This window comes from Ictidomys tridecemlineatus, unplaced genomic scaffold (assembly GCF_052094955.1).
Source record: "Ictidomys tridecemlineatus isolate mIctTri1 unplaced genomic scaffold, mIctTri1.hap1 Scaffold_195, whole genome shotgun sequence".
Taxonomy (NCBI): Eukaryota; Metazoa; Chordata; class Mammalia; order Rodentia; family Sciuridae; genus Ictidomys; species Ictidomys tridecemlineatus.
The window spans coordinates 76,057-98,699 of record NW_027521673.1 but is presented as its reverse complement, the minus strand read 5'-3'; the positions used below and the strand labels follow the sequence as shown (position 1 = coordinate 98,699).

Here is a 22,643-nt window from a genome sequence, read left to right as displayed (position 1 = left end):
CAGCAGTCCAAAGCATAGGCAGCACCATGAGCAGGGTCTGGAGGCTGAGCTAGGGGGACAGGCAGCTGGGATGGCATGGGGGTGACTGGACAACAAAATCTACAGTAACCTATGTGAGTTTGGTAGCAGCACAGAGGCGGAGATGGAAGACTAATCATAGCAGAGGGAGGAGTCCAGCAGCCCAAGGGGTTGTAAGCTACAGGCTAGGATGCACTATCCAGGGCCTCATGGACGGAGGCACCCAGAGAACACCAGGTGTGCTTTACTCCAGGCCAGGATCTAGGCACACAGAGGTATGCAGAAGGTAGCTGACCAATCCTCCCCATCCCCAGGGCCATTCCAGGCACCTTCTGGCTGGGCTCAGGCTGTCCAGCCCTCCTTACCTTCTCATTGTGCAGGGCGCTGTTCTCCAGCCCATCTACTTGCAGGAGTTTCTTGGCCACTCCAGCACAGGTCAGCTCTGTGAAGACACCAAGGTAGCAGGCCACACCAAAGCTTGGCAGATGGCAGAAGAGAGTGAACTAGTGAAGTGGGGTTGGCAAGCTGTAAGCCATGCAGCCTGCAAATGGGCACAGTATGAGGGATTAACAGAATCTCACCATCTGCAGACCTGCAGAGCACTCAGGGCCCAGACTCCAAGACCCTCTGTGCCCTGACTTCATTGGTGAGGTTGGTGCAGAGGAAGCCTTCTTCCTTTACAGGTCCAGTAGCCTAATTAGCATCCTCACAACATTTCACCCTCTTCTTCCTTTCATTTTCTGACAATTTTCTTTTTCCTGTCCCCTTTGCTGCTGCCCTCAGGCCTATGTATATGTTCCCATGCCCAGGAGCAGCCTGCTGCTCTCAAGACTAGCATCCAGGTCAACATGAGTTTATCCTTTGGCTTTGGGGCCATGGGGTCCAAGGGCAGTGTCCAGGATGACCAACAACCTCAGCACCCTCCTGGACCAAGGTCTATTCATCCACAGTCCTTATTATGGAAAGAGGCCATTCTGTCCACTTCATGGATGGTAGTGAGGGTAGGGCTCTCTGAGTTTAGGCCCTGTGACTTTTCTCAGTGGCCAGGTTGGCACTGGATCATGGTCCTGGAGATGGGCCAGTGTAGGGTGCTATGGAGAAGAGGAGGGTAGGCAGTGAAGGTGGGGTAAAAAGGGGGCTCTTCTCTGAGTGGGGGATCTGTCCTGTGTCTCATGGCCTGATGGTGAAATGAGTCCAGAATGGAGACATCAAAGTCCTGCTGGCAGAAGATGCTCTTGTCAAGGGGTTGGAAGTGCCCTCTCTGGTCCTTCCAAGCACCCACCCTGACCTCTTTTGGGAGCAAGAGTACCTTGATGGTAGAGCATCAAATTTCCACACACAAGGAGGACCTACAGAGCCACAGGGGAGTCACAGTCAGCTAAGCTGATTCTCACTCCTCAGTATGGGCTGTCCTTGAGGCAGCACAAAAAAGAACTGTCACAGGGGTCCAGGTTTTTAGAAAATTCTCTTCTTTTCTGGCTCTGGGTATTGGTGGCTCACATGAGCCTCCCCCTGTGACCAGGCTGAGGCAGAGGGGCCACTTTACTGGCCTGAAATGAGGCATCTGCCTTGGGCATGAAGCCTGGCTTCTATAGCCACTGCACCAAATCCACCAGGAAGGACAACTCTTGGAAGGCCATGAGGTTAACGATTCATCTCTCTTCATACACCAACTGCCATCAGGCATGCAGGCCAGCAGGCACCTGAGGCCACCTGCTTCCTGCCTCCATTTTCTCTGCCCTGTTTCTCACTACCAAAAACAAACCTCCCATCTCTACCCCACCCATGGCCTCCTTCTCTGCCTCACCCATGGGTAGGATATGCAAGGTAAAAGATTTGAAAGAAGTGACAAAATAACCTTTCCCCCAACTGGTGGTGGGGATTGAGTTCAAAGATGAGTTCTCAGTTCAAACGTGCCCACCTGGGAACTGGTATGTGTGAGGATCCCCAACTCCATTTTACAGGAGCTGTTCTAAGGGTGGTGGTTAGCCTCACCCCTGCTTGCCCCTTCCCTCCTGGCCTTCTTGTAAGTCAATGCTGACTTCACCACTTGCATTGGCTGCTGGAGGCTCAAAGACAAAGCACTGGAAGGCACTAGCATAAAGGCAGCATCATGTGGACACTGGGAGAGATGAGAAAAGCTGGGTCTCCTGGAGGCTGTGACAATGAGGTTACCACACTGACTTTATGAAAAGACCTCTAATCATCTAATAAGTTGGGCATGCCCTCAGAGCTAAAAAATCTGAGAGAATAGGGGTTTGCAGGGACAGGATAGTGTAGAGACACAGAGGGAGGAGGGGAGTGCACCCTGGTGTGCAGCTGCAAGGACAGAAGATGAACTGACTCTGAAGACTTTTCCCATGATGTTAGGAGGTGTGGGTGTGGAGGACAGAGGGCTCAGATGGACCGGGCATTCTGGAATGACTGGGAACAACCCAGAAAGCTTTTAAAGTTAAGCTTCTTTTTTTAGGCTTCTCTGGCAAACAGACTGTTTCAAACCCCAAAGACCCTACCCCACAGTGGAAGAGGGTGGCTGGTTATAACCTGGTAGAGCATGTAGGTCAACCTCTGCTCTAGAGCAGATAGGTAAACCTCTGCCTACAGCACATGAGTGTGGGGCTCTTCACTCTCTTTTCATTTGTCTCCCTGGCCTGAGCTACTTTGCAGCTTGGTCTGTTCATTTCCCCCAGGGGCACAGTGACATCTGTAATAGGCTCATCTTATGTCATGGGCCTGGGAAATGAGAGGAGGCTTTCCTTTCTTGCTCTCTGGTTTTGGGAGCTTGTGTGGAGAAATTCTAATTAAGCAGCAATTATAATTCTACAGGGACATAGGATACCCCTTGGGTCCCTGTGGAAAGTCATCTGTATGCTTCAGCAGTCCAGCCTGCTTGGCTTCACTAAGAATCAGTTTCTCTTGTCTACCATTAGAGTAGACCCTCCCCACTTTGGATCATTTACAGCCATGTTTCTTACCAATTTACTGATGAAAAGGCCAAGAGACAAGTAAGCCCTCCAGGCTAACAGAGGAATCAGTTCTCCTAGGTGTGTTCAGTTGACAATCCAGCCTCCAAAGAGTAATAGAAATTGTGATTTAGGAGCTATCACCAAGAGATCTGGAGTATTCAATAATAAAAATGGGCGTGTGGGAGGTGGATGGTTCTAGAGAATGTGTATGTAGCAGGAATCCTGGACTTCCAGCCTCCAGAACTGAGTAAAATTTTTTTGTTGTTGTTGTTTATAAGGCACTTGGTCTGAGAATTTCTGCTATAGCAGCTCAAATGGACCAAGACAAGGGTGCAGGGGGCCACTCCTGGACTTGTGGGTTGAGGGAGATCACTGAAAGAAGCAAGTCTACACTAGGTCTTAAGAGAGAATTGGGAGCTAGCCAGGTGGAGACTAGTCCAAGAGAGGAAATATGCCTGGAAAGGCCAGGTGGCCAGGCACAGCACTGTGTGTGAGGCAGGCAAAGCCAACCTGAGAGGACTGTGGGTGTAGGGAATAGGGTGTGGGAAAGATAGTAGTGGTGGGAGCCCAGCCTACAGGGTCATATCAAACAGGGGACAGATCACAAAGGGCTTCAAGCCACTGTCAATAAGTGTTTACTTGATTTACCTTGAGGTTACAGGAAGGACACTGAAGTCCAGTTAAGAGGACTTATGGTGACATGATTCCACTTTTTTTTAAGGAAATCACTCCTAGCCTTGGATATCAAGGAGTAATATTTGGGGTGGGGAGCCCATGGCAATTTGCCTTAGTAACCTACAGAAGCAGAGATGGCAGAACAGACAGGGAAGGGGGTAAGGGGAGGCAGATAAGAGGGCAGATTCCAGCAAGATTTAAAAAGCTGAAAATATGAAGATGACATCAGACAAGATGTGAGAGGAAGGGAGGAATCCAAGAAGGGACTGAGATTTGCAGCTTGGGCAGGTCTGAGTGTGTGCTGCCTGTCACTGAGGTGAGCACCCAAAGCTGACAACCATATGTGGAGGTAAAGACCATGAGTTGGTAATTAAAAGTCACAGAATTCCATTAATTTTTTTATCTTTTCATTTTTTCCCCTTTCAAACACTTCTCACCTGTTAATGAAATTCTATGAAAGGTGGGCTGCAGATGTGGCTTAGTAGTAGAGTACTTGCCTGGCAATATGCCAGGTCCTGACTTTGGACCCCAGTACCAAAAAGGAGAAAAGGAAACAAAGAAACCTATATACCATTAAGCTCTGAGAGACCTCTGCATTTTTTTAAATATTGGCTTTAGGTCTTATTTTATTTATTTACTTATTTACTGCTGTGTTGTCTAAGCTGCTCTCACACTCCTGGACTCAAGCCATCTTCCTGCCTCAGTCTCCTGAGGAGCTGGGACTGTAGGTGTGTCCTTCCACCCATGGTTAGATCATATTTTAAAGCAACAGCACATATAAATCCAGCTGTGGCAACACAGGATGCCCTTTCTGCTCAAGTTTCCCCTTGGCTCCCAGGTAATCACATTCCTAAACTTCTCTGAGGTTTTCTGTGCCTGTGTAAACATCCTGCAGATCACTGGCATTAACCACTGTATGGCAGCACCCATGAAAATTCAGATATCTGTTTCCAATAATGGGTACTTAATGTGTATTTGGGTTTTCACAATTCTGAAAGCAATTTTCAGTGCTGTACTAATACTCTAGCATATGTTTGCTTCAGTAAAAACAGGAAGTTGGGCTGGGGAATGCTGGCATGAATGAAGCTCTGAGTTCCACCTGAGCACCACAAAATAAATCAAAGTGTCTCCAGGACATTCATTTAGAAATGCACATCTCCAGCAATTCAGGATAGTGAATTTAATGATTTAATGGCTGTTTCTGAGAGTTTGTGGTCAGGTATAATATTGAAGCCAGAATTAGACACTCAGATAGGCAAGGGTCAATCCAGAGAATGGAAGGATTGAAATGTTAATTCCTTCAGAACACTTCCTCCACCCTTATCAACATAACCAGCCCTGTTCCAACCTGTTTCTAAGGTAACCCGTCCCAGGGATATATAGGGAGATTTAATAAGCCCTCTTCCTGCCTAAATCACTCTGCTTTGGCTCCTCCAGCCCATCTGCATCTCACCTTTTGGCCATCCATCTCCTGAGCCTTGTCACTTATACAGGAAGGAGAGAGATAAGGGAGAAGAGATCTGGAGAACAAAGAAAGCCTAGGACATACAAAAAGGCAGAACACCCTCACTTCTTGGGATACCAGGATACCAGTTATGGCCCCCTTTGTCCCTTCTGGGAGAAGTCTATGTTATCCCTTTTTAAATAAACCCTGCTTTGTACACTTGCCTCTGCATGTTTCTCTAATGTTCAAACTTCAACATTTGAGGAAGCAGAACTTGTCACTGGTAACCTGTGGTATCAATGTTAGTACAGATGTTCCTATAGAAAGTAGTCCACTGGGCATTATACAAGTAAAGACTGTTCCCTATTTCTATTTTGCTGAGGGTATATTTTTTCTAAATTATACATTTTGTCAAATGTTCTCTATACCTATTAAAATTATCATTTAGAGCTTATTGTTTAGCTTATATAACTGATGATATTTATAGATATTTTTGAGCTATCCTTGAATTCCCAGAATTTATCATATTTGGAAATGATGTGTGTTAATTATCCTGATAAATTTGATTTGTTAATTAACAAACAAACTCAGCAATGGGCAAAAGACTTAGCCATTTCTTCAAAGATACATAAATACCCAAAAAGCACAAGAAAAGGTGCTCAACATAACTAGCTATTATGGCAATGTACACTCTGAGGACCAGGTTAGTAGCTCAGTGGTAGATCACTTGCCTAGCATGTGTGAAGCACTGGGTTCTATCCTCAACACCACATTAAAATTAAGAAATAAATAAAAGTATTCTAAAAAATTGAAATGTTCATTATTTTAAAAAAAACCAACAAAACAAAACAAAATTCTGAACCAGGCAAGGTGGCACATACCCAGCAACAAAGAAGGCTGAGGCAGGAGAATCACGTGTTCAAGGCCAGTCTCAGCAACTTAGCCAAATCCTGACTCAAAATTTTAAAAGGGGCTGAAATGTAGCTCAGTTGTGGAGCACCCCTGCATTCAATCTCCAGCACCTACCCCCCAAAAAGAGAGAGAGAAAAATTTAATAAATTGATACAGTGAGTCATCTTCTAGGTATATATCCAAAAGAATTAAAGCAGATCTCAAATGTTGATGAACACTAAAGTTCACAGCAATCATAACAGCCAGAAGATGCAGAAGGTGGAAGCAGCCTGAGTGTCTATTAACATATGAGTGGACAGTCTCAGTATCCACCCATATAGTAGCATTCATTATCTAGCTATAAGAAAGTTGAATGCTGATATATTTCACCATATAGATGAACCTTGAAAACATCATGCTAGGTGACACAAGCCAGACAAATGCTGAGCTATTCTATTTATGTGAGGTACCTGAGGCAGTCAGAGTGACAGAAAGTAGAGCAGGGATCTCCAGGGGCTGGGGTGGGGCTGGGGAGTCCTTGTTGGGTGGGGAAGGTGAGGACACTCTGGAGCAGGATCTGGTGGCTGTGTAACACCACTATGCTTGAAGCCACTGACAATACATTTAAAAGTGGTTACATGGTGCATTTGGTGTAATGTGTATTTTAGCACATTTTTTTAAAAAAAGCAGCAGTGGCCCAGTGGTGGGGTTGTAGTTGGGAACATTAGGGATAGGACAGAAGGGAAAGCCAGTTCCCTGTTACCTGTAGAAAATATGCATGAGCCAAAGAATTGGTCTCCCTAGCATCTTTCTCTGCAGCTGGCCTACTGCCTAACAGCTACCTCTGTGTGCAATGTCTAACCCTCCTGTCAGAGCTGACAAGAAGACTTGAATACCCATCACATGCTGGCTATTTTCAGCTTTTACCAATACCCAGGGTGTATAGGCTAACTGTAGGAGGCAGCTCTGAAATGGCCGCCTGCAGGAGGTTTGACTGGAGTTCCCAGGCATCCAACTTGTAGCAAAGATCAATGCATGACAGCACCCTTCCCAGGCATCAGGTATCCAATGAATGGCCCTGGGGCTTCTCTGTAGCTGGAGGGGACACACAGAGCAGAGGCACGTGTACAGCACAGACTTTAAGTTTGTAAACTAACTGGGTACCATCTGTGGCTGTGATTATTTGCACAGGGATCTGACTAGAAGAAAGTGATCCAGAAACCCATGAAGTTTTTGAAGTGATTTCATTGGGGAAAAAGTCTCCCATCATCTATAAACATCCACATGCTGGCTCTCAGGACCAGAAGACCTGTCTGTCAGCTAGCAGGCTACCTGACCACCGGAGACCACACTGGACCTGGATGAGTGGCCAGCACATCCCCCAGAGGTCTGAGGATGCTGCATGGGACAGTAAAACTTGGAGAGAACTGTGTCCAGGCCATGTGGGAAGGTGGTCAAGGATGCCTCTGGGACAGGAGTCCCTTGTGTTTCTCCTTTGCTAGCAGAGTAATAAAACTTGTTTTTCCTTTTTCTCAAGGGAAAAATAAAACCCTCTATGATTCATGGTACATAAGCAAACAGTTTCTCGCTGCCTTTCAACTAGATGAGGCCAAGGTACTTAGTTTAGAGCCATGAAATATGAGCTGGTCTCTCTCTGTGTGTGTGTGTGTGTGTGTGTGTGTGTGTGTGTGTGCATGCATGCAAAAGTGTGCTCACTGGGCTGTGTTTAAAAGGCACTGTTTGCAGGAGCTTAGGTAGGGTTCAGTAGCAGGAAGCCAGCCTAGCATACATCAGGCCCTTGGTTCCATCCCTGGCATTTCCACTCCCTTCTTTTTGTCTCCAGTCTATGACAGCAAGAACAGGCTTCAAAAACCAGCAGCTGGAAGGTGGATGTAAAGGAGGACAGAGGGGCAAATGGGAAGCAATATGGGCACCTGGCTCCTTGGAGCTGTGAGCAAGCCCTGGCCTGCACAGGCTGTCCTGCACAAGGCCTCTGACATTTTGGTCAAGTTTTTATGCCCATCTATTTCTGTGAACCTGCCTGCATTTCAAAGGCTACATACCTGTCTATAATTGCCTTTCTCAGACACCTGGACAGTGGGCACTTTGGAGGGCAATGGCATTCCACCCATGGGATGAGATCATGAAACAATTACCCTAGCCCAGGTCATGGGGTGAAAGAGGTGGGAACCTTGTTGTGCTGAGTGACCATTGTTACTGGATAGCCTGGCTACAGAGATGGTGGCTTTCTCTGAGGGGCAAAGGTTATGCTATCATTGGCTTTATCTGGTGTTGGTAGCAGAGGCTCAATGGTTTCCTGTTTCCATGGTCCCATGGATAGCATGTATTTTGACGTCCCAGCTCCAGTGGCACTCTCTTCCACCACTGTCATCCTGCTGAGTATGATGGTGACTTTGCCCCCAAGGGCTAGGCTACTGGCTTGCTCTAGGTCATCCTGGAGGTGGGTGGAGCCTAATCCTTCAGCTTTTGCAAAGCATCTGCAAGCAAGTTCCTGAAGAAGTCCCTTTCTGTACAGTCATTCCTATCCCTAAGTAATATGCCCTGACTCAGCTATCAGGGAGGGCAAATTCTTGAACTGAGCTTATCTATGCAATGGCCGGCTGATGAGCCACATTCCCCCATGGGACTGGATGAGGTCCCAGCACTGACCTGCAGGTAAGGGCAGAGTGGGCTCCCAAACTCTGCATTCCACGAAGAGAAATGCCCAGTGCTCACATTGTCTAGTGAAAGATGTACTTGGTCACCAGCTGACATAGCTCAGGAATCTGGCTCTCGGTCCCCAGAAGCATGTGCTCCACAAAGAGTGCAATGGAGAAAACCTGATTCCACTGGGTTCTGTCAAAAGAGGGTGTTACACACTCAGCTCCAAACAAGGACTCTGAGGCAGGAGGAGGGGATGAGAAGGCAGGTGTGAGGCAACACTGGAGGATGAACTGACAGGAAAGGTTATCCACCAGCCCTGTCCTCAGCACTCCCACAGCTCTCCATGCAGGCAGGACTTGGAGTCTCACTTTGCTACCTCAGCATATGAGGTACTGCCACTGTACCCACTCTCTCATAATCCTGCACATGGTGAGTCCCTCTTGATCCTCATGGCCCTCCCCAACCATGAAGGCCTGCCCCTCTGCTTGCCCTGCCTGCCTCTGTCTGTTCTCATGGCTCCCTGCCACCAAAGTGGTTCTCAAAGTGCAGCTTAATAACCTGCCTGACTTTCTTTGGCCCTGGGGTACCATGGCCTCCCTGAATGTGGTTTTTCTGTTTCTCCAGCACTAACGAGATGCCTGGCACTTGACATGGTTTATCAAGGTCAGAGTGAGTGCACAAAAAGCCCCTCCCATGACAGGAGCACCTGCTTACCCTCCTGCCAACTGTACCAGGACCTGGATTCCACTGAAGAGCACAGGCCAAGCATGCCAGGGTGAGCCGGGCTCTGAGTCTCACCTGACCTCTTCAGTGACAGCTCTGGCTGTGCTCCTGCTGTCTTGAAAGTACCAATCTGAGCAGACAAGCTCCAGTGGTATGAGCAGCTTCTTTCCTAGATGCATCCAGGCCTGGGGAATTGGCTTTAGGGTGTATCTTGTCAGAATTTCAGCACAAGTCATTGCAGCAAACACATCTAGTGTCTAAGAAGACCAGAGCAACCATGTGACCCCACAGGGCCCCTGCTTCTCCACCCATATGCTTCATTGGCTGTGTTTCCCTTAGGCCAGAGCTTCTGGCAGGGGCAGTGTGTCCTTGCATTCTAGGTTCTTAACCTGCTCCTTTGGGTCTTGGGACACAGGAAGCACTAGCCAGCTGTTCCCAAAATCTCTCAGCTATGCTGACTCACATGCCCCTGAAGGGTCTTTTCTTGAGCTCCTGTGGACAGACCAGGGACTAGGCCTCCCTCCCAACTCACTGCCAACTGTGTTATGCTTTTGTGCAGCTTCAGTGAGGCTCTGCAGAACCTGCAGGTGGATGGTCACAATTCTGGAGAATTTGTGCAGCCAGGTCCTGAAATGTGGATAGGCAAGGTGCACCCACAGCAAGCAGAGCCCATCCTTGGGCCTCCCTGAGACTGCTCATAGCTCACAGACACAGGACCACAGGAACATCTGCAGAAATTAAGGTTTTGAACATTTTTCAATATGTATTTTTAAATCATAAAGATGTGTTTTCCTATGGGAAATCATAACTATTCAAAAAACACGAGAAAGAAAATTACAAGCCAGACTTCCAATCTCCTGACTTCTTTTCAGTACAGCCTCTAGCCATTTTCCCAGCTGTGTCTTTCCTCAGAATCATCCTCAAATCAGAATCACTCTGTTCCTGATTTTTTTTTCCACTCAGGATTAGATTATAAGAATACCTCTATCACTCATTTTCTGTGAAAATATTGTTTTCAATGGTTGAAAATAACTATTTTAAAATTGTCCTACTTTAATATGTCCCTCCTTCATTTATTTGGACACTTAAATTGTTTCTAATTCTTCTTGATCAGAAATAAAGCTGGAAAGCCTTGCTGTGAGCACCTGCCTGGACTTAGCTGATACTCACAGCAAGACAAGAAGCTGTAGGGGGCAGGCTTCCCAACCACCATGCCATGTGACCACTGCTCAGCACCTGCCCAGGAAGACTGTAAGCCTGCCCTTCTTTTGGAAAACTCAGTTTTGCCAGATAAGCAGGCACAACTGGCATCGGAAGACTTTTTATCTTCTCTTGACTGACTGGTTGGGCTGAGCATGTGAGCAAAGCCTTCTAGAAGTCTGAAAAATTATGCCTGTACAGCTGACTAATAACTTCTACCCATTTTTAAAAATAAGATATATTCTGCTCAGTCCCTGAAACACCTTGATAACATTTTATTATTCTGGCTAGAGTATGTTCTCCCACATTCTTTACCTTCTTTTTCTGTGCTGCATGTGATTGCGAGGCATCTGAGTTTCCATCTCAGGCTTGGCTGCAGCTCTGCAGTTAGCACTTGTCTAGCATGTCTGAGACTCTTGGTTTTCTCCCCAGCTCTAGAAACAAAAAGTGTCAACCATTCCACTGAGTTTCACTTATTATTTTTACCTTAAGAGATTAGTTACATATGTATCTTAATTTTGTCAAGAGAAACTCAACAATTTCATAGAATGTTACAAGGAACCTGGAGAGCTTCTTAAGGTACTAGTATGCCCCATTTCTCAGGGCCTTGGGGAGTGATAAGAACTGGTCATGTGTTCTGCTCAGGGGACATTCTGAGCCTAGCATCCTGCATGGCTTCATTATGTTCTCCCACACTGCAGCATTAGATCTCAGAAGCTGAGTTCCCATGTTTGCCCCTAGTCAATACCATGCAATTTCCACACATGATCTTGAGTAGGTACCTGCCTTTAGCTCCTCCCAGGTAGACACTCTCATAGTCAAGAGCAAGAAGTCCCTCAGATAGTACTGAACCAGCTCCTGCTACAGATCCCCAGGGAACTGCGCAAGGAATATTCCCAGGGTAGTCTGCTGGAAGACTTCTACTAACTTATCTGACTGCAATTTAGGGAGAAAGCCAGAATGGATTGAGACAATTAAAGCCACAAGCTAAGAAAAGCTTGCTCTCTAGGAGAGAGACCAATGTCTTAGCATGGAAGAAGGGGATACACTCCTTTCATTGCTAGTATTTGCTGAGAAAGCTTAATGGGACCTTTCCTGGATCTGAGCCTCAGGATTGAAATGATCAACTTGCAGCAGGTAGCAAGCCCTGTGCCTGCTGGAACTTGCTCCAGTTCACCATACTGCTCATCAGTGCACCATTAAATCACCTCACAGGCTCCCTTGATGGGGTGTGACTTAAAGGCTTCTCGCCTCCTGGAGACTTACTCCTTCAGCAGAAATTTCAGAATGAAGGCAGGACATGAACTTGAGCCTATTCCACATGGAAAGTGTGAAAACTATAAGTCCCAGAATTTACTAGGTGCTAGCTGCTGTCTGCCCACTAATGGTCAGGCAGTGTCTTTATGGGTAAAGTCTGCATCAGGCCAATCTTGAGCAGTGCTCACTTTTTACATCTGTGATATACTGGGCCTTGACCAAGAGCTCTTCCAGATAGTCCCTGATTCTCCAGCTGAAGGGGAAACTGTTACAAGAACCCTTAGGAAGGCTCATATGGTTCTGCACCATGATGGTAAACATCTCATTCTTGGATCTGCAGTTAGGTGAGGTGAATGAGAGGTGAAGGTGCTGTGGGCCAGGGGTGGCTCCATGGTAAATTGCTTGCTTGGCATGTGCAAGGCCTGGGTTCCATCCCCTGTAACACATAAAAATAAAACAAGGCTGCACAGACAGTTGCTGTCTCCCTTTATGGCCAGGGCTCCTGCTTAACAAGAACTGGAGGGCTACCTCATAACCCCTGTTGACAGACAGAATGAAAGCAGGCAATCTATGCAGGGCCTAGGAGGGGTCCAAAGCCTCAGGCAGAACCAGGTCTCCAGGGCCTGTGCCTGTCTCTCTCCTGCATCGTATTGGCCTACATTCACGAACTGAAGTCCTTGCAATCTGAACAGAAAGCTTGCGGAGGCCCCACACAAAATAGGGAACAGTATAATGGAACATGAGCATGATCAAGGACATATTCTTTCCAAAGGGCAGTGTCCCCACTGCACACAGAATCCAACCTGACTTTCTGAACTATCACAGGTGCCCTGAGAGGAGAAAATGAGGAGAGAGACAGGACAAAGACCTGTCAGGATGCCACAACCTTGCAGAAAGAGCTGGCAAAACATTCCTTGGAAAGCAGCGTCTACGTTCTCAAGCCCAGGAAAGTGACTAAGGGTGCTGTGTGGATTTTCATTCACCTTATATTATTCATTACAAGCAGAATGTTCAACAACTTACTGTTACTAAAAATATACATCCACAACTGCCCAGGTTGGTGAGTCTGGTCTAATCAGAAGCTCCAGGTTGTCATCTCTGTCAATGAGAGAAATTATGCTGGCCAGCAGAGGGGTGACTGTGCTTTGGACCCGCTTCCAAAGGGTATGTCTGCAGCAGGGGTGGGACAGGGGACAGGGGACAGTGGCTCAGCATCATAGCCAGTGCTGTTCTTGACACCTCCTTCCTCTGTGTCAACAAGCTTTCTAGCCTACAAGCCAGTGCTACAAATTGAAGTTTCCATCACTTTTAAGTATAAGAGACTCACAAATGCATTTGTCTTAACATTATAAGCAGGATGTATGGAACTTAATTTTACATTTAGTAATAGTAACTAGTGCCTTGAAAAGATGAAGAAGTATTTGCTGCATTTTATATAATTTTTTGGAACAAGCCTACTAGGTTCTAAAAACAAATCAATAATGACCAACTTCACTATAAAATTAGATAAATATTTTTTTTTAAAATGTAGCTATAGATAAAATATAATAAAGATGAAGAGACCAAACTAAATTTGATACAGACAAAGTTAAATAAGAAAATACGTTTATCAAAAATTCAGCTTTTCTTGAAGGTGTTTCTGTAACTAACCCTGAGTACTTTAGACTGACAGTGGTTAATTGGTTGAATTAACTACATCTCACATTCATGCTAAAATGATATATTTTTTACATAATGAAAAGTGCCACAATTTCTTGTAGAAAAAGGTATAATTAATAAATATTTATGTTGAAAAAGAAAGTGAAGCCCTTTGTAGGGAATTTCTTTTTCTGAGTATACAATACAAAAGATTCTACAGCAAATTTAAAAATATCTATTGAGAAAACAAACATCCCATTAGTCAAGGACATCCCTTGTCTTAAGACCCCAGGTTTGGGCTGGGGATGTGGCCCAAGCGGTAGCGCGCTCGCCTAGCATGCGTGCGGCCCGGGTTTGATCCTCAGCACCACATACAAACTAAGATGTTTTGTGCACCAAATACTAAAAAATAAATATTAAAATTCTCTCTCTCTCTCCCACTCTCTCCCTCTCTCTCACTGTTAAAAAAAAAGACCCCAGCCTAGAACATGCACAGAGGATATAGGGGAGGCAGTGAAAAGACCCTGGGTTGGAGCAGCTGAGAGCCCTGAAAAGTGATCCATAGTAATGCAGTCACCACAGAGGGTCTCCAGGAGACCAAATTTGAAATAATTTGAGAATTAAAAAAAATGAAGGCAACAGGCTATATAAAATGATTAACTAAAAACCAGAAGACTTCTGCCAGAAAGGACTCCAAGGAGGCCAGCAATCTAGCCCCAATGGTATGTGACATTAAGTCTGAGACACACAGTGCTGGTGAAGTGTCACAAGATCCTGTGACAGACCAGCAGTTTCCCAAGGGCCTGACAGCCCCAGAAATGGGCATTGAGGGTACAGTGCAAACAGGTCCAATTGTTCTTCGGTGTTGCTGGTGACCAGAAGAAACTGGTCCTAGGTGCTGTGGACCATGGGACAGTGAAAAGGGAGGCTGTAAAACCCAGTAAGGCCAGAGCAACAGTGGCAAAGAAGCGATGGGACATGGCTTGGACATGTGCTAAGAAAGGGAGACCATCCAGGGAGACAAAAGCATACTCAGTTTCTGGGCTCACAAACGTCCTTCAGAAGGTGTAACTAGGAAAGAAGTCAAGGAGCACTGCAGAGAGAACTCAAAATGGAAAAGATCCTGTGGTGAGGAAGCCAGCACCCATGGGCCTTGGCCGCCCAGGACTCTGCCATCACCCACATTCCCCCTGTGAACCACGTGAGGCAGCAGACCTGGAGCCATGAGGTCAGAAGAGCAGAACTGGAGGGACCCTGGAGGACCTCATTGGCCTAATATCACCCTGTTCACAGGTAGTTTCGGACTCTTAGACTCTCCATCTGAGACCCTGAGCAAACCTCCTGTCCCCATGGCACAGGCTCTTTAAAGATTGTCTCAAGTCTGAAGAAAAGGGTTATGGTTTTGTAGAAAAAGGATCATGGATAATAAATGACACTCCTGGGTCCTATTTTTGTACTTTCTGTTACTTCAAGCAGTAGCCTGAAAAGATAATTTTTGTTACTTCTCTGTATATCTCCATCTCAATTTTAATAACCTTGAATGGCAACCCTGGCTGCTATTTATGACATGCTGGCAAACATCCTATGAGAACAATATTTTTAAAGTTCTCTATAATGAAATAAAGTAAAGCACACAAAAGCAGAGAAAGGAAGCCAACAATCCCCATGACCACCATTCAGGTGGCCAACAATCTTTCATGACCAACTCCAGGTGGTCAATAAACACCCCAGGACCACAACCTGCATGGCCAGCAACCACACATAACCACCATCCAGGTCTGTTTTGAGATCTTGGAGCAAAAACATAGCTCTGCCCTCCTAAGGTGGAGAAAAATACACCTGGGTGTGCTCCTTCCCCTGAGACGGTATAGCAGGTACCTGCACTGCCCACTGCTCATAGTACCTGAAGGTGCCGGCCTCCTAGAGTGCATCCTGGTTTGCAACTTCTCTCCCCACCCGCTCCTTCAGACTGCAGAGCTTGTTCTCTTCTTGCTTCTTTAGAAGGATGGAGAGGTGCATCTCGGATATCCACAAAAACAAGGCTGTAGAAAGGCAAAAGGTACATAATTTGGCCACCTGTCAGCACCAAATTGGAGGCTCTGCTGTGCTGCTTGACCAGTTCTCTTGCAGAGGGAAGCCAAAGGTCCCCTGGCCAGGCCAACTCTAGAGCAGAATTCAAGAGATGTCCTTAGATTCCCGCTATGCCAGCTGCATCTGCCAAGACACAAGAACCTAGAAGGGCAGCTCACCACACTCAGCCACCTTATCCCCACTGCTCAGGAAGGGCCTGCTGGGGTAGGATGAGAAGCAGGGACATGTCTCGTACTACTGCACACAATGTCCCTGTTCAAGAGGCTGAGGAGGACGGTGACTCTTCTCATGTTGTGTGTGCAGCTCTCCTCATCACTGAGCATCCCCATGGCACTTTGCACACAGCTCCTCAACAGTCTGGTGGTGTCCAGAACCTGTGCCTGCCAAGGGAGACAGCACATCATCTGCTGCTGCCATGTCTAGGATGGGTAAAAATTATGCTGCCCACACAAGAATGTGACCTTGTGTCCACATGTGAATTGGACAACTCCCAGAGGACCACTGTCAAGGTGGTAGCTGATGTCATGGATTTGGCCAGTGGTTGAGGGACAGGGCAGAGCTAACCAGAAACTTTCTTTATGAAAGAAAAGGCAGATCTTGTCCTAGTAAATCCCCAACACTTCTATCATAAAGAGAAGGCAGGTCTCAGCAAGACCCTGGCACAGCTGCCTGAGCTCCTCCAGCTCAGCCATCTGCAGCCAACAGGGGAACAGAGGAGAACTCACATCACCTCCCCTCAGATTGGTGGCCTCTCATTCCATCTTCTCCGGACTTTCCTCTTTCATTTCCATTCCTGCACCTCCCCTGATTTGCTGGTCTCTGCCTCCATCACCTCCTCCTGGTTGCTTTTTGATGCAAGGAAAGGGACCACAATCAAGTCACTACTTGGAGAAGGAAGGGGGTGGGTGGTACCAGTTTTTTGCCTAGGCTGAGCCTCACCAGGGTTTCCTGTCCTAAATTTCAGTGGCAGCCCCAGTTAAGGGGACATCTATCATCCACTAGTCAGGTGCCCCACAGCCTGGGCTGAGGGCCTGGCACATGACCCAAAGAACACTAGCTAATATACTGGATGCTGCTCCTTGGCCTTCCCAAGGCCCTGGTTATATTGATCATGCACCAGGCAGTTTAGTGCCACATCCTGAGTTCCTACTATGGGCAGGTGTCAAGACTCAAAAGTGACTCAAATGTGGCAGCCATGACTCCAGCTTCACAGGAAGCTGCCTAACTTGGCACTTTTCACCTGCCTTTCTGCCCCCACCTCTGCAGACTGCCACCTTGCAACTCATGCTTTAGGCTGCCTCCTGGCATGAACAGCTGGCTGATGGTGACACTCTACAGCTTAGTCACATCAGCAGCTATGACTGTGGACCTCTTCAGGTCATCAATGTGCACAGACCACCATAGCCCTTTGAATAACAAAGCCACCAAGTCTTCTCACATCTGTCTGCTTTCTTCTTGTTATATTCAGGTATACACCTCTGTTCAGATGTTTAATCACACTACTGGCAGAGGGTACCTCAAAATCTACATCCCCAAACACACCAAAACCCATCAGACCCCCTACATCACATCAGCCCACACACCATCTATGTGGGTATCAAGGCTGATTAACTGCCATGCAAAGACTACATGACATGGGTCCTGCCCACAGTTTTTTATGTGCATCTTACCATACTCACTGTCCCATAATTAGAAAGTGCTGCAAGGTGCTGACAGTTTGGCTTTCTATCTATGAAATTATTAAACTGTTTCCCTCTTTCCAAAATACAAATTGTCCAGCTGGTGACCTTCTGTAGAATAAGGGATGGACTGATTTGAACACAGTACTTCCCCAAGGAGCAGGCACAAAGAGTTAACACTAAGTGCAAGGGGAAGATCTCTGAATCATTTGTATAACAAAAAGTAGGAGCAAGAGTGAATCCTGTGCACTCCTGAGGTAGGCCAGGCGATACTGACATACCAGCAGCAAGTTCCAGGGTGATGGCTGTGAACAGTGAGCCCAGAGAAGCAGCCGAGACATATTTAAAGACAGTCACTCATCTTTTGGCCCTACCTCCATGGAATCCCACGTTGGATGCTCTGCTCCTCATCCAGGAGAGTTTTGTTGCTGCAGTCTGGATGGGCATGAATAACCGAGCCACCACAAAGCCTTGTAGGTTCAAACAGCAACTACTTTATTTCAACTCTCACGCAGTGCTTCCAGAAAACCCCCACACCGGTGGAAATTCCTCTTCCAGCACTTCCCCAACCAATAGGAACTCTCTGGGAATCCCCGAGAGAACTCCATGCAAAAACTCCAAAGTAGCTGCGCCTGAGGCAGCAAGAGCCGCCCCATTGCCCGACAGCAAAGGTCAAATATACAATACAATAAATCCAGCATCACAGCAATTATGTATAGCTTAACTCAAATCATCATCTGAATGGTTCGCTGGCATCACCTTTCAAACATTCCCTCTGGCAAATGCCAGGTGTCATTCTGACCAGCTGTGGCTCTCAACATTTTGTGATGAAATAGACAAAGACACAGCCCTGAGTTCCTTGTATTTTGTTGATTTCATTAATAGTAGAATACCTATTGAGAAAACAAAAATCAAAACAAAGCAAGCAATGGAGCAAAATCTAATGTGTGCGAGGGCTGATGGGTGTCCCAGGAGCTGTTGAGGCTTTACCACATTCCACACAATGCCAGGGGCCACCACATCTCTCATGAGAGGAGGGTGTCTTCCAATTCATAGGATTACTTCCTCTAACTGCTAATCAGAATCCCCATCTACCCTGAATGTCTCAGGGTACCCATATGCCAGAAGGATGGGGCTTACTGGCCTTCCCATTTTGAGATAGTACAGTGTGGTATGGTGCCCCTTGAACACCCAGTGGCCAAAGACCACCTCCTTAAAGGATCTGGCTGGGCCTTAACTTATAACAGGTTCACCATACTTTAAAGGGGCAGAAATCACTCTTATATTACATGAGGTAACAGAATACAGCAATTATGAAAGCAACAGATTTATGGATATCATAAAAATATCCAATAAATATTAATTTATTTATATAGTCTTACTGCCCTTAAACTTATGATAAGTTCTTTTCTTTCTTTTTATGCAATGCTGGGGATCAAATCTAGGGCCTCAGACATACAAGACAAGTGCTTTACCAACAAGCTACATCCCAGACTCAACTTTAATTTGAATTATATGATTCAAAATAAAAATGATCAAAAAAAGACTGCAAATGACTGCAAATGCAGCTTTAACACATTCTCCTACACACTACAAATATTTCATTATTGACACATCTTGCATTCCACAAATTCTGCGCCACTAATGGCCTTTTTGTTGATCCTTTTCTCTCTAGGTTTACTAGCCCATGTCAAGAGCTGGGAGGGAGAGTCATTCATATTTCCACACTGTTTTCATGGAAAAAATTCTTCAGGATGTCCTGGGCACATTTTTGCTTCCTATGTTTTTTTCAAGAAAATTACTAGCTTACACAATTAGCTGAGCACTATGAGTACCATCATCAAAATCCATCTGGACAATAAGGATTTTACATCTGACTGTCTTCATTAAGCTTCCTCTGAAAGAAAAAGGGAATCACCCAAGTGAGTCCTCTGTCCAAAAACATGGGCAGCCACAGCTCAGGAAGCTAAAGTAGGAGGCTCACAAGTTCCAGGCTAGCATCAGCAACTCAGAAAGACCCTATCTCAAAATTAATAATAATAAAAATTAGCACTGGGGATGTGGCTCAGAGGTAGGGCAGCCCTGGGTTCAATCCCAAACACAAGTGAAACAAAACAAAACAAAAAACATTGATCACAACACTCCACAAAATGAAGGGAATCACAGGCCATGCATAACCCAGCATCCAGGTGGGGTCTCCCTCCACAAGGTGAGGATGCAATCCACTGGAGAAGGAATGGGCCACACAATGCTCAGGAGACAGATGGACATGACTGTCTTACAACTGGGGCCAGAGGGGCATACCAGGAGGCTGAGCAATGACCGTCTCATAGTACTCAGAGTTCCTTACTGGTGGTTACCACACTCAGGCATGCAAAACCACATTCCCAGGGCAGGGGCCAAATGTATTGGGCAGGTATGACATCTCACCAAACTTCCTTGAGGAATGAGTACTCAGTGTCAAACTGCTGCAGTGACAAGATCACAGGTTTCAGGGCCAAGCCCTTCACTTCTACTCATAGGGCCTAGCAGTCATGGCTCATCAGCAGTCTGGAGAAGGCCAGCCCAGGAGGTGTCTTTTAAGGAGAACCAACTATGATCCATGCCCCCACCTGGCTGTACAGTTTTCACCTATGACACTAAGGGCATCTGGACATGGGCATACAACATGGGCACACGAGTCATCAGCTGGAATTCAAGCAAGGGCACAGAGTACCAGATCAGAACCCAGGGCCAGTGGGCACTCAGACAGAAAGAAGCCCAACCCAGAACAGTTTTTATATACAAGGAGTGGCTGAGGCAAGCAGGACCTCCAGGGTCAACAGATGGCAGAAAGAAGACTTGCCCTGACTAAAAGAAGCCTTTATCTCCTTGTGAGATTCCAATGTCTCTCTTCCAGCTTTGGAGTCTACCTGAGAGCCTTCTGACCCTTTAGGGCCCAGCACAATGCCATTACATCTTGTAATCTGACTTCATACTATCAAATGGAGTTAGCCACTGGCTACTCTCCTTCCCCTCCGTAGTTTTCCATTCTCTGCCATGACCATATCCCATGGTGAAAACCCAGACATTCCCAGGCACATAGGACCTCAGCTATCCAGACCCCATTTGTTTTGGTACCAGGGAATAATGCAGGGGTTTAACCACTGAGCAATAACCCAGACCTTCCTTTTAATTTTTATTTTGAGACAGGTTCTTGCTAAGTTACTTAGGGCCTCCATAAGTTCTGAGGATGGATTTGAACTCTCAATCCTCTTGCATCAACCTCCCAAGCCACTGGGATTACAGGTATGTGCCACTCCGCCTGGCTCCAGACTCCTTCTCTGAACCTGTCCTTACTGACATGCTTCATATTCCTACATCAAACCACACAGCAGACATCCAAACCTATCCAAAACAGATGTTACCACTGGCTCCCAAACCCATTGCTCTTTCTTGGGGTCTCCATGATGATTGCACAAAGCTGCAATGAGCTCAGGAAAGCTGTCCTCCACCTCCTGCCACCCCTCCATGGAATTGATAATTAGCCCAGCCACACTGCCTGCTAACCATTTGCAGTTTGCACCATGCCAGAAGCTTTCTGACAGATCTATCCTCTCAATGTCACTCTCTTACTCCACTGTCTTTCTATCACCCAGCCATTAGGGCATGTCTACATACACTTTCCTTCATAGCTCCTCTCTGCACAGTCAAGACCAAGTCCAAGGCTGTCCACAAGCCCCTCCACATGTCTCTCTACCTATCCCATCTCCACAACCCAGCACTCACAGCCTCAATTTCAAGCTCTGTCAGCGGTCCCTTCCTAGACTCCTGCACAGATGCAGATTCAGACTCAACACCTGTGCCTCAAGGAGGCCTCTGCCTCTGACATCTACCCAGCCAGCCCTCATGGCAAGCCCAGGAGATGTCTTTTAAGGAGAACCAACTATGATTCATTCCCCCATCTAGCTGCACAAGTTTCACCTATGAGACTAAGGGCATCTGAATGGGAGGCATCCTCATCCTTTACTCTTAGGCTGTCCAATAATGAGAAGCAGGCCAATCACTTATATCCCAGGTGGGCCCAGTATTCTGGGAACTGAACGTTGTGCTCAGTTCTGCTCTCAGAATAGAGCTCTGCTGACAAACAGGTGAGAGAGGCCAAAATGGACTTATCCTCATTGGGCCTAACATGGAGGGACATACGGGTTTCCCAAACTGAACAGTGCCTTAAACAGAGTTGAGACCTTCTGGCACTGGAGATAAAGGGCTCATGGGTGAAAGAGAAACAGGAAAGGCTGTGGGGGTAGTCACCTCTGTGAAGATGGCATGGCACCCCAGGTCCACATTGTGAAGATGGGCCTAGAGGAAATCTGCAAAGGAGTGGTGCTGCTACTTGTTCCAGTATTTGTGTGACAGCGCCTGCACCACAAATGAGCCCAGAGTGGAGGTGCTCAGCTGCACCACAGCATCTGGTGTGGCACAGTACAATAGGATCAGCTTGGCCTCCCCAGACACCCTGTGGTGCATCTCCTCCATCAGGTCCCCAGGGCCCTGCCTCTTCACAGCCTGCAGTACCATGCAGGCACAGGCGTCGGAATGGAAGCTGATAAAGACATCAGCAGGGCTGTACTTGTGCCCAGCAAGGAATTGATAAGCCTTCACATCAGCAAACTCCTCTGCCCGCTATGTGAGCTCCTGCACGATGCTCTTCTGCCACCCCTGTAGCACTGAGCTGAAGTCCAGGTAGTGCTTCTCCAGCTGGTTTATAAGGGGTATGGGGAACTGATCATACACCATATTTTTCTCCTCGATGACAAGCTGGCAGAAGTCAGGGTGGACCTGACACTTGACACCATGGGTGCTGAGCCCAAGGTCCACGTACTTCTGGCCCCCGAGGTAGATGTAGTACTGGTTGAGCGCATCATACAGGCTCTCATAGAGGTGCTGTATGTTCAGCAGCACCACCATCTTGCCTGTCTTCATGCAGATCTTCACCAGGTTGATGTTTCTGCAGATCTGGGTGTATTCCTGATCCTGGGGAAAACTGGAACCAAAGATGATCTCGGGCTACTGGTCCTCACTGAAGAATGACTGCTGCAGGATCTGCAGGGCCATGTAGTTTTTGGTCAGTATGAGCAAGTAGTGGGATTCAGCTTCTTCCAGTTCCCCAACTCTGCTTGATGAGTTCCAGGGTGCTGACTGACCTCTCCCACACACCCGGGCTCAGGTAAACTGACCATGAAGATGTCCAAAGTGGGGATGTCACCTTTGCCCCTGAAGTTCTGAAGGACTGCCTGTGCAATATCCTGTGGAGAAGGCTTCTTGTTAGATGCTTTGGCCATGGCAAAGACCATCTTGATGAAGCTACAGTAGTAACGAAGCCCGAAGAATTCCTTGTTATGCCTACTGCACAGT

General features: G+C 46.8%; 1 protein-coding gene across 13 annotated transcripts in view; it reads right to left on the bottom strand.

The window, feature by feature from the left end:
- Positions 1–22,643, bottom strand: part of LOC144364793 (E3 ubiquitin-protein ligase RNF213-like) — a 57,169-nt gene that overhangs the window by 9,319 nt on the left and 25,207 nt on the right. For 4 of the 13 annotated variants that reach the window (XR_013432756.1, XR_013432752.1, XR_013432753.1 and 1 more), the window contains exons 5-11: positions 16,293–22,534; positions 15,380–15,518; positions 10,897–11,015; positions 9,914–10,109; positions 8,665–8,850; positions 5,985–6,125; positions 384–559 (exon numbers count right to left, since the gene is read on the bottom strand). Coding sequence is in view for 1 of the 13 variants with exons in the window: in XM_078036130.1 (XP_077892256.1) it covers positions 21,912–22,211 (300 nt within the window). In the remaining 12 variants the exon portion in view is untranslated. Of the gene's footprint in view, positions 1–383; positions 560–5,984; positions 6,126–8,664; positions 8,851–9,913; positions 10,110–10,896; positions 11,016–12,861; positions 13,009–15,379; positions 15,519–16,292; positions 22,535–22,643 lie in introns of all 13 variants that reach the window. The other 9 variants (XR_013432749.1, XR_013432747.1, XR_013432751.1 and 6 more) reach the window with 9 other exon arrangements.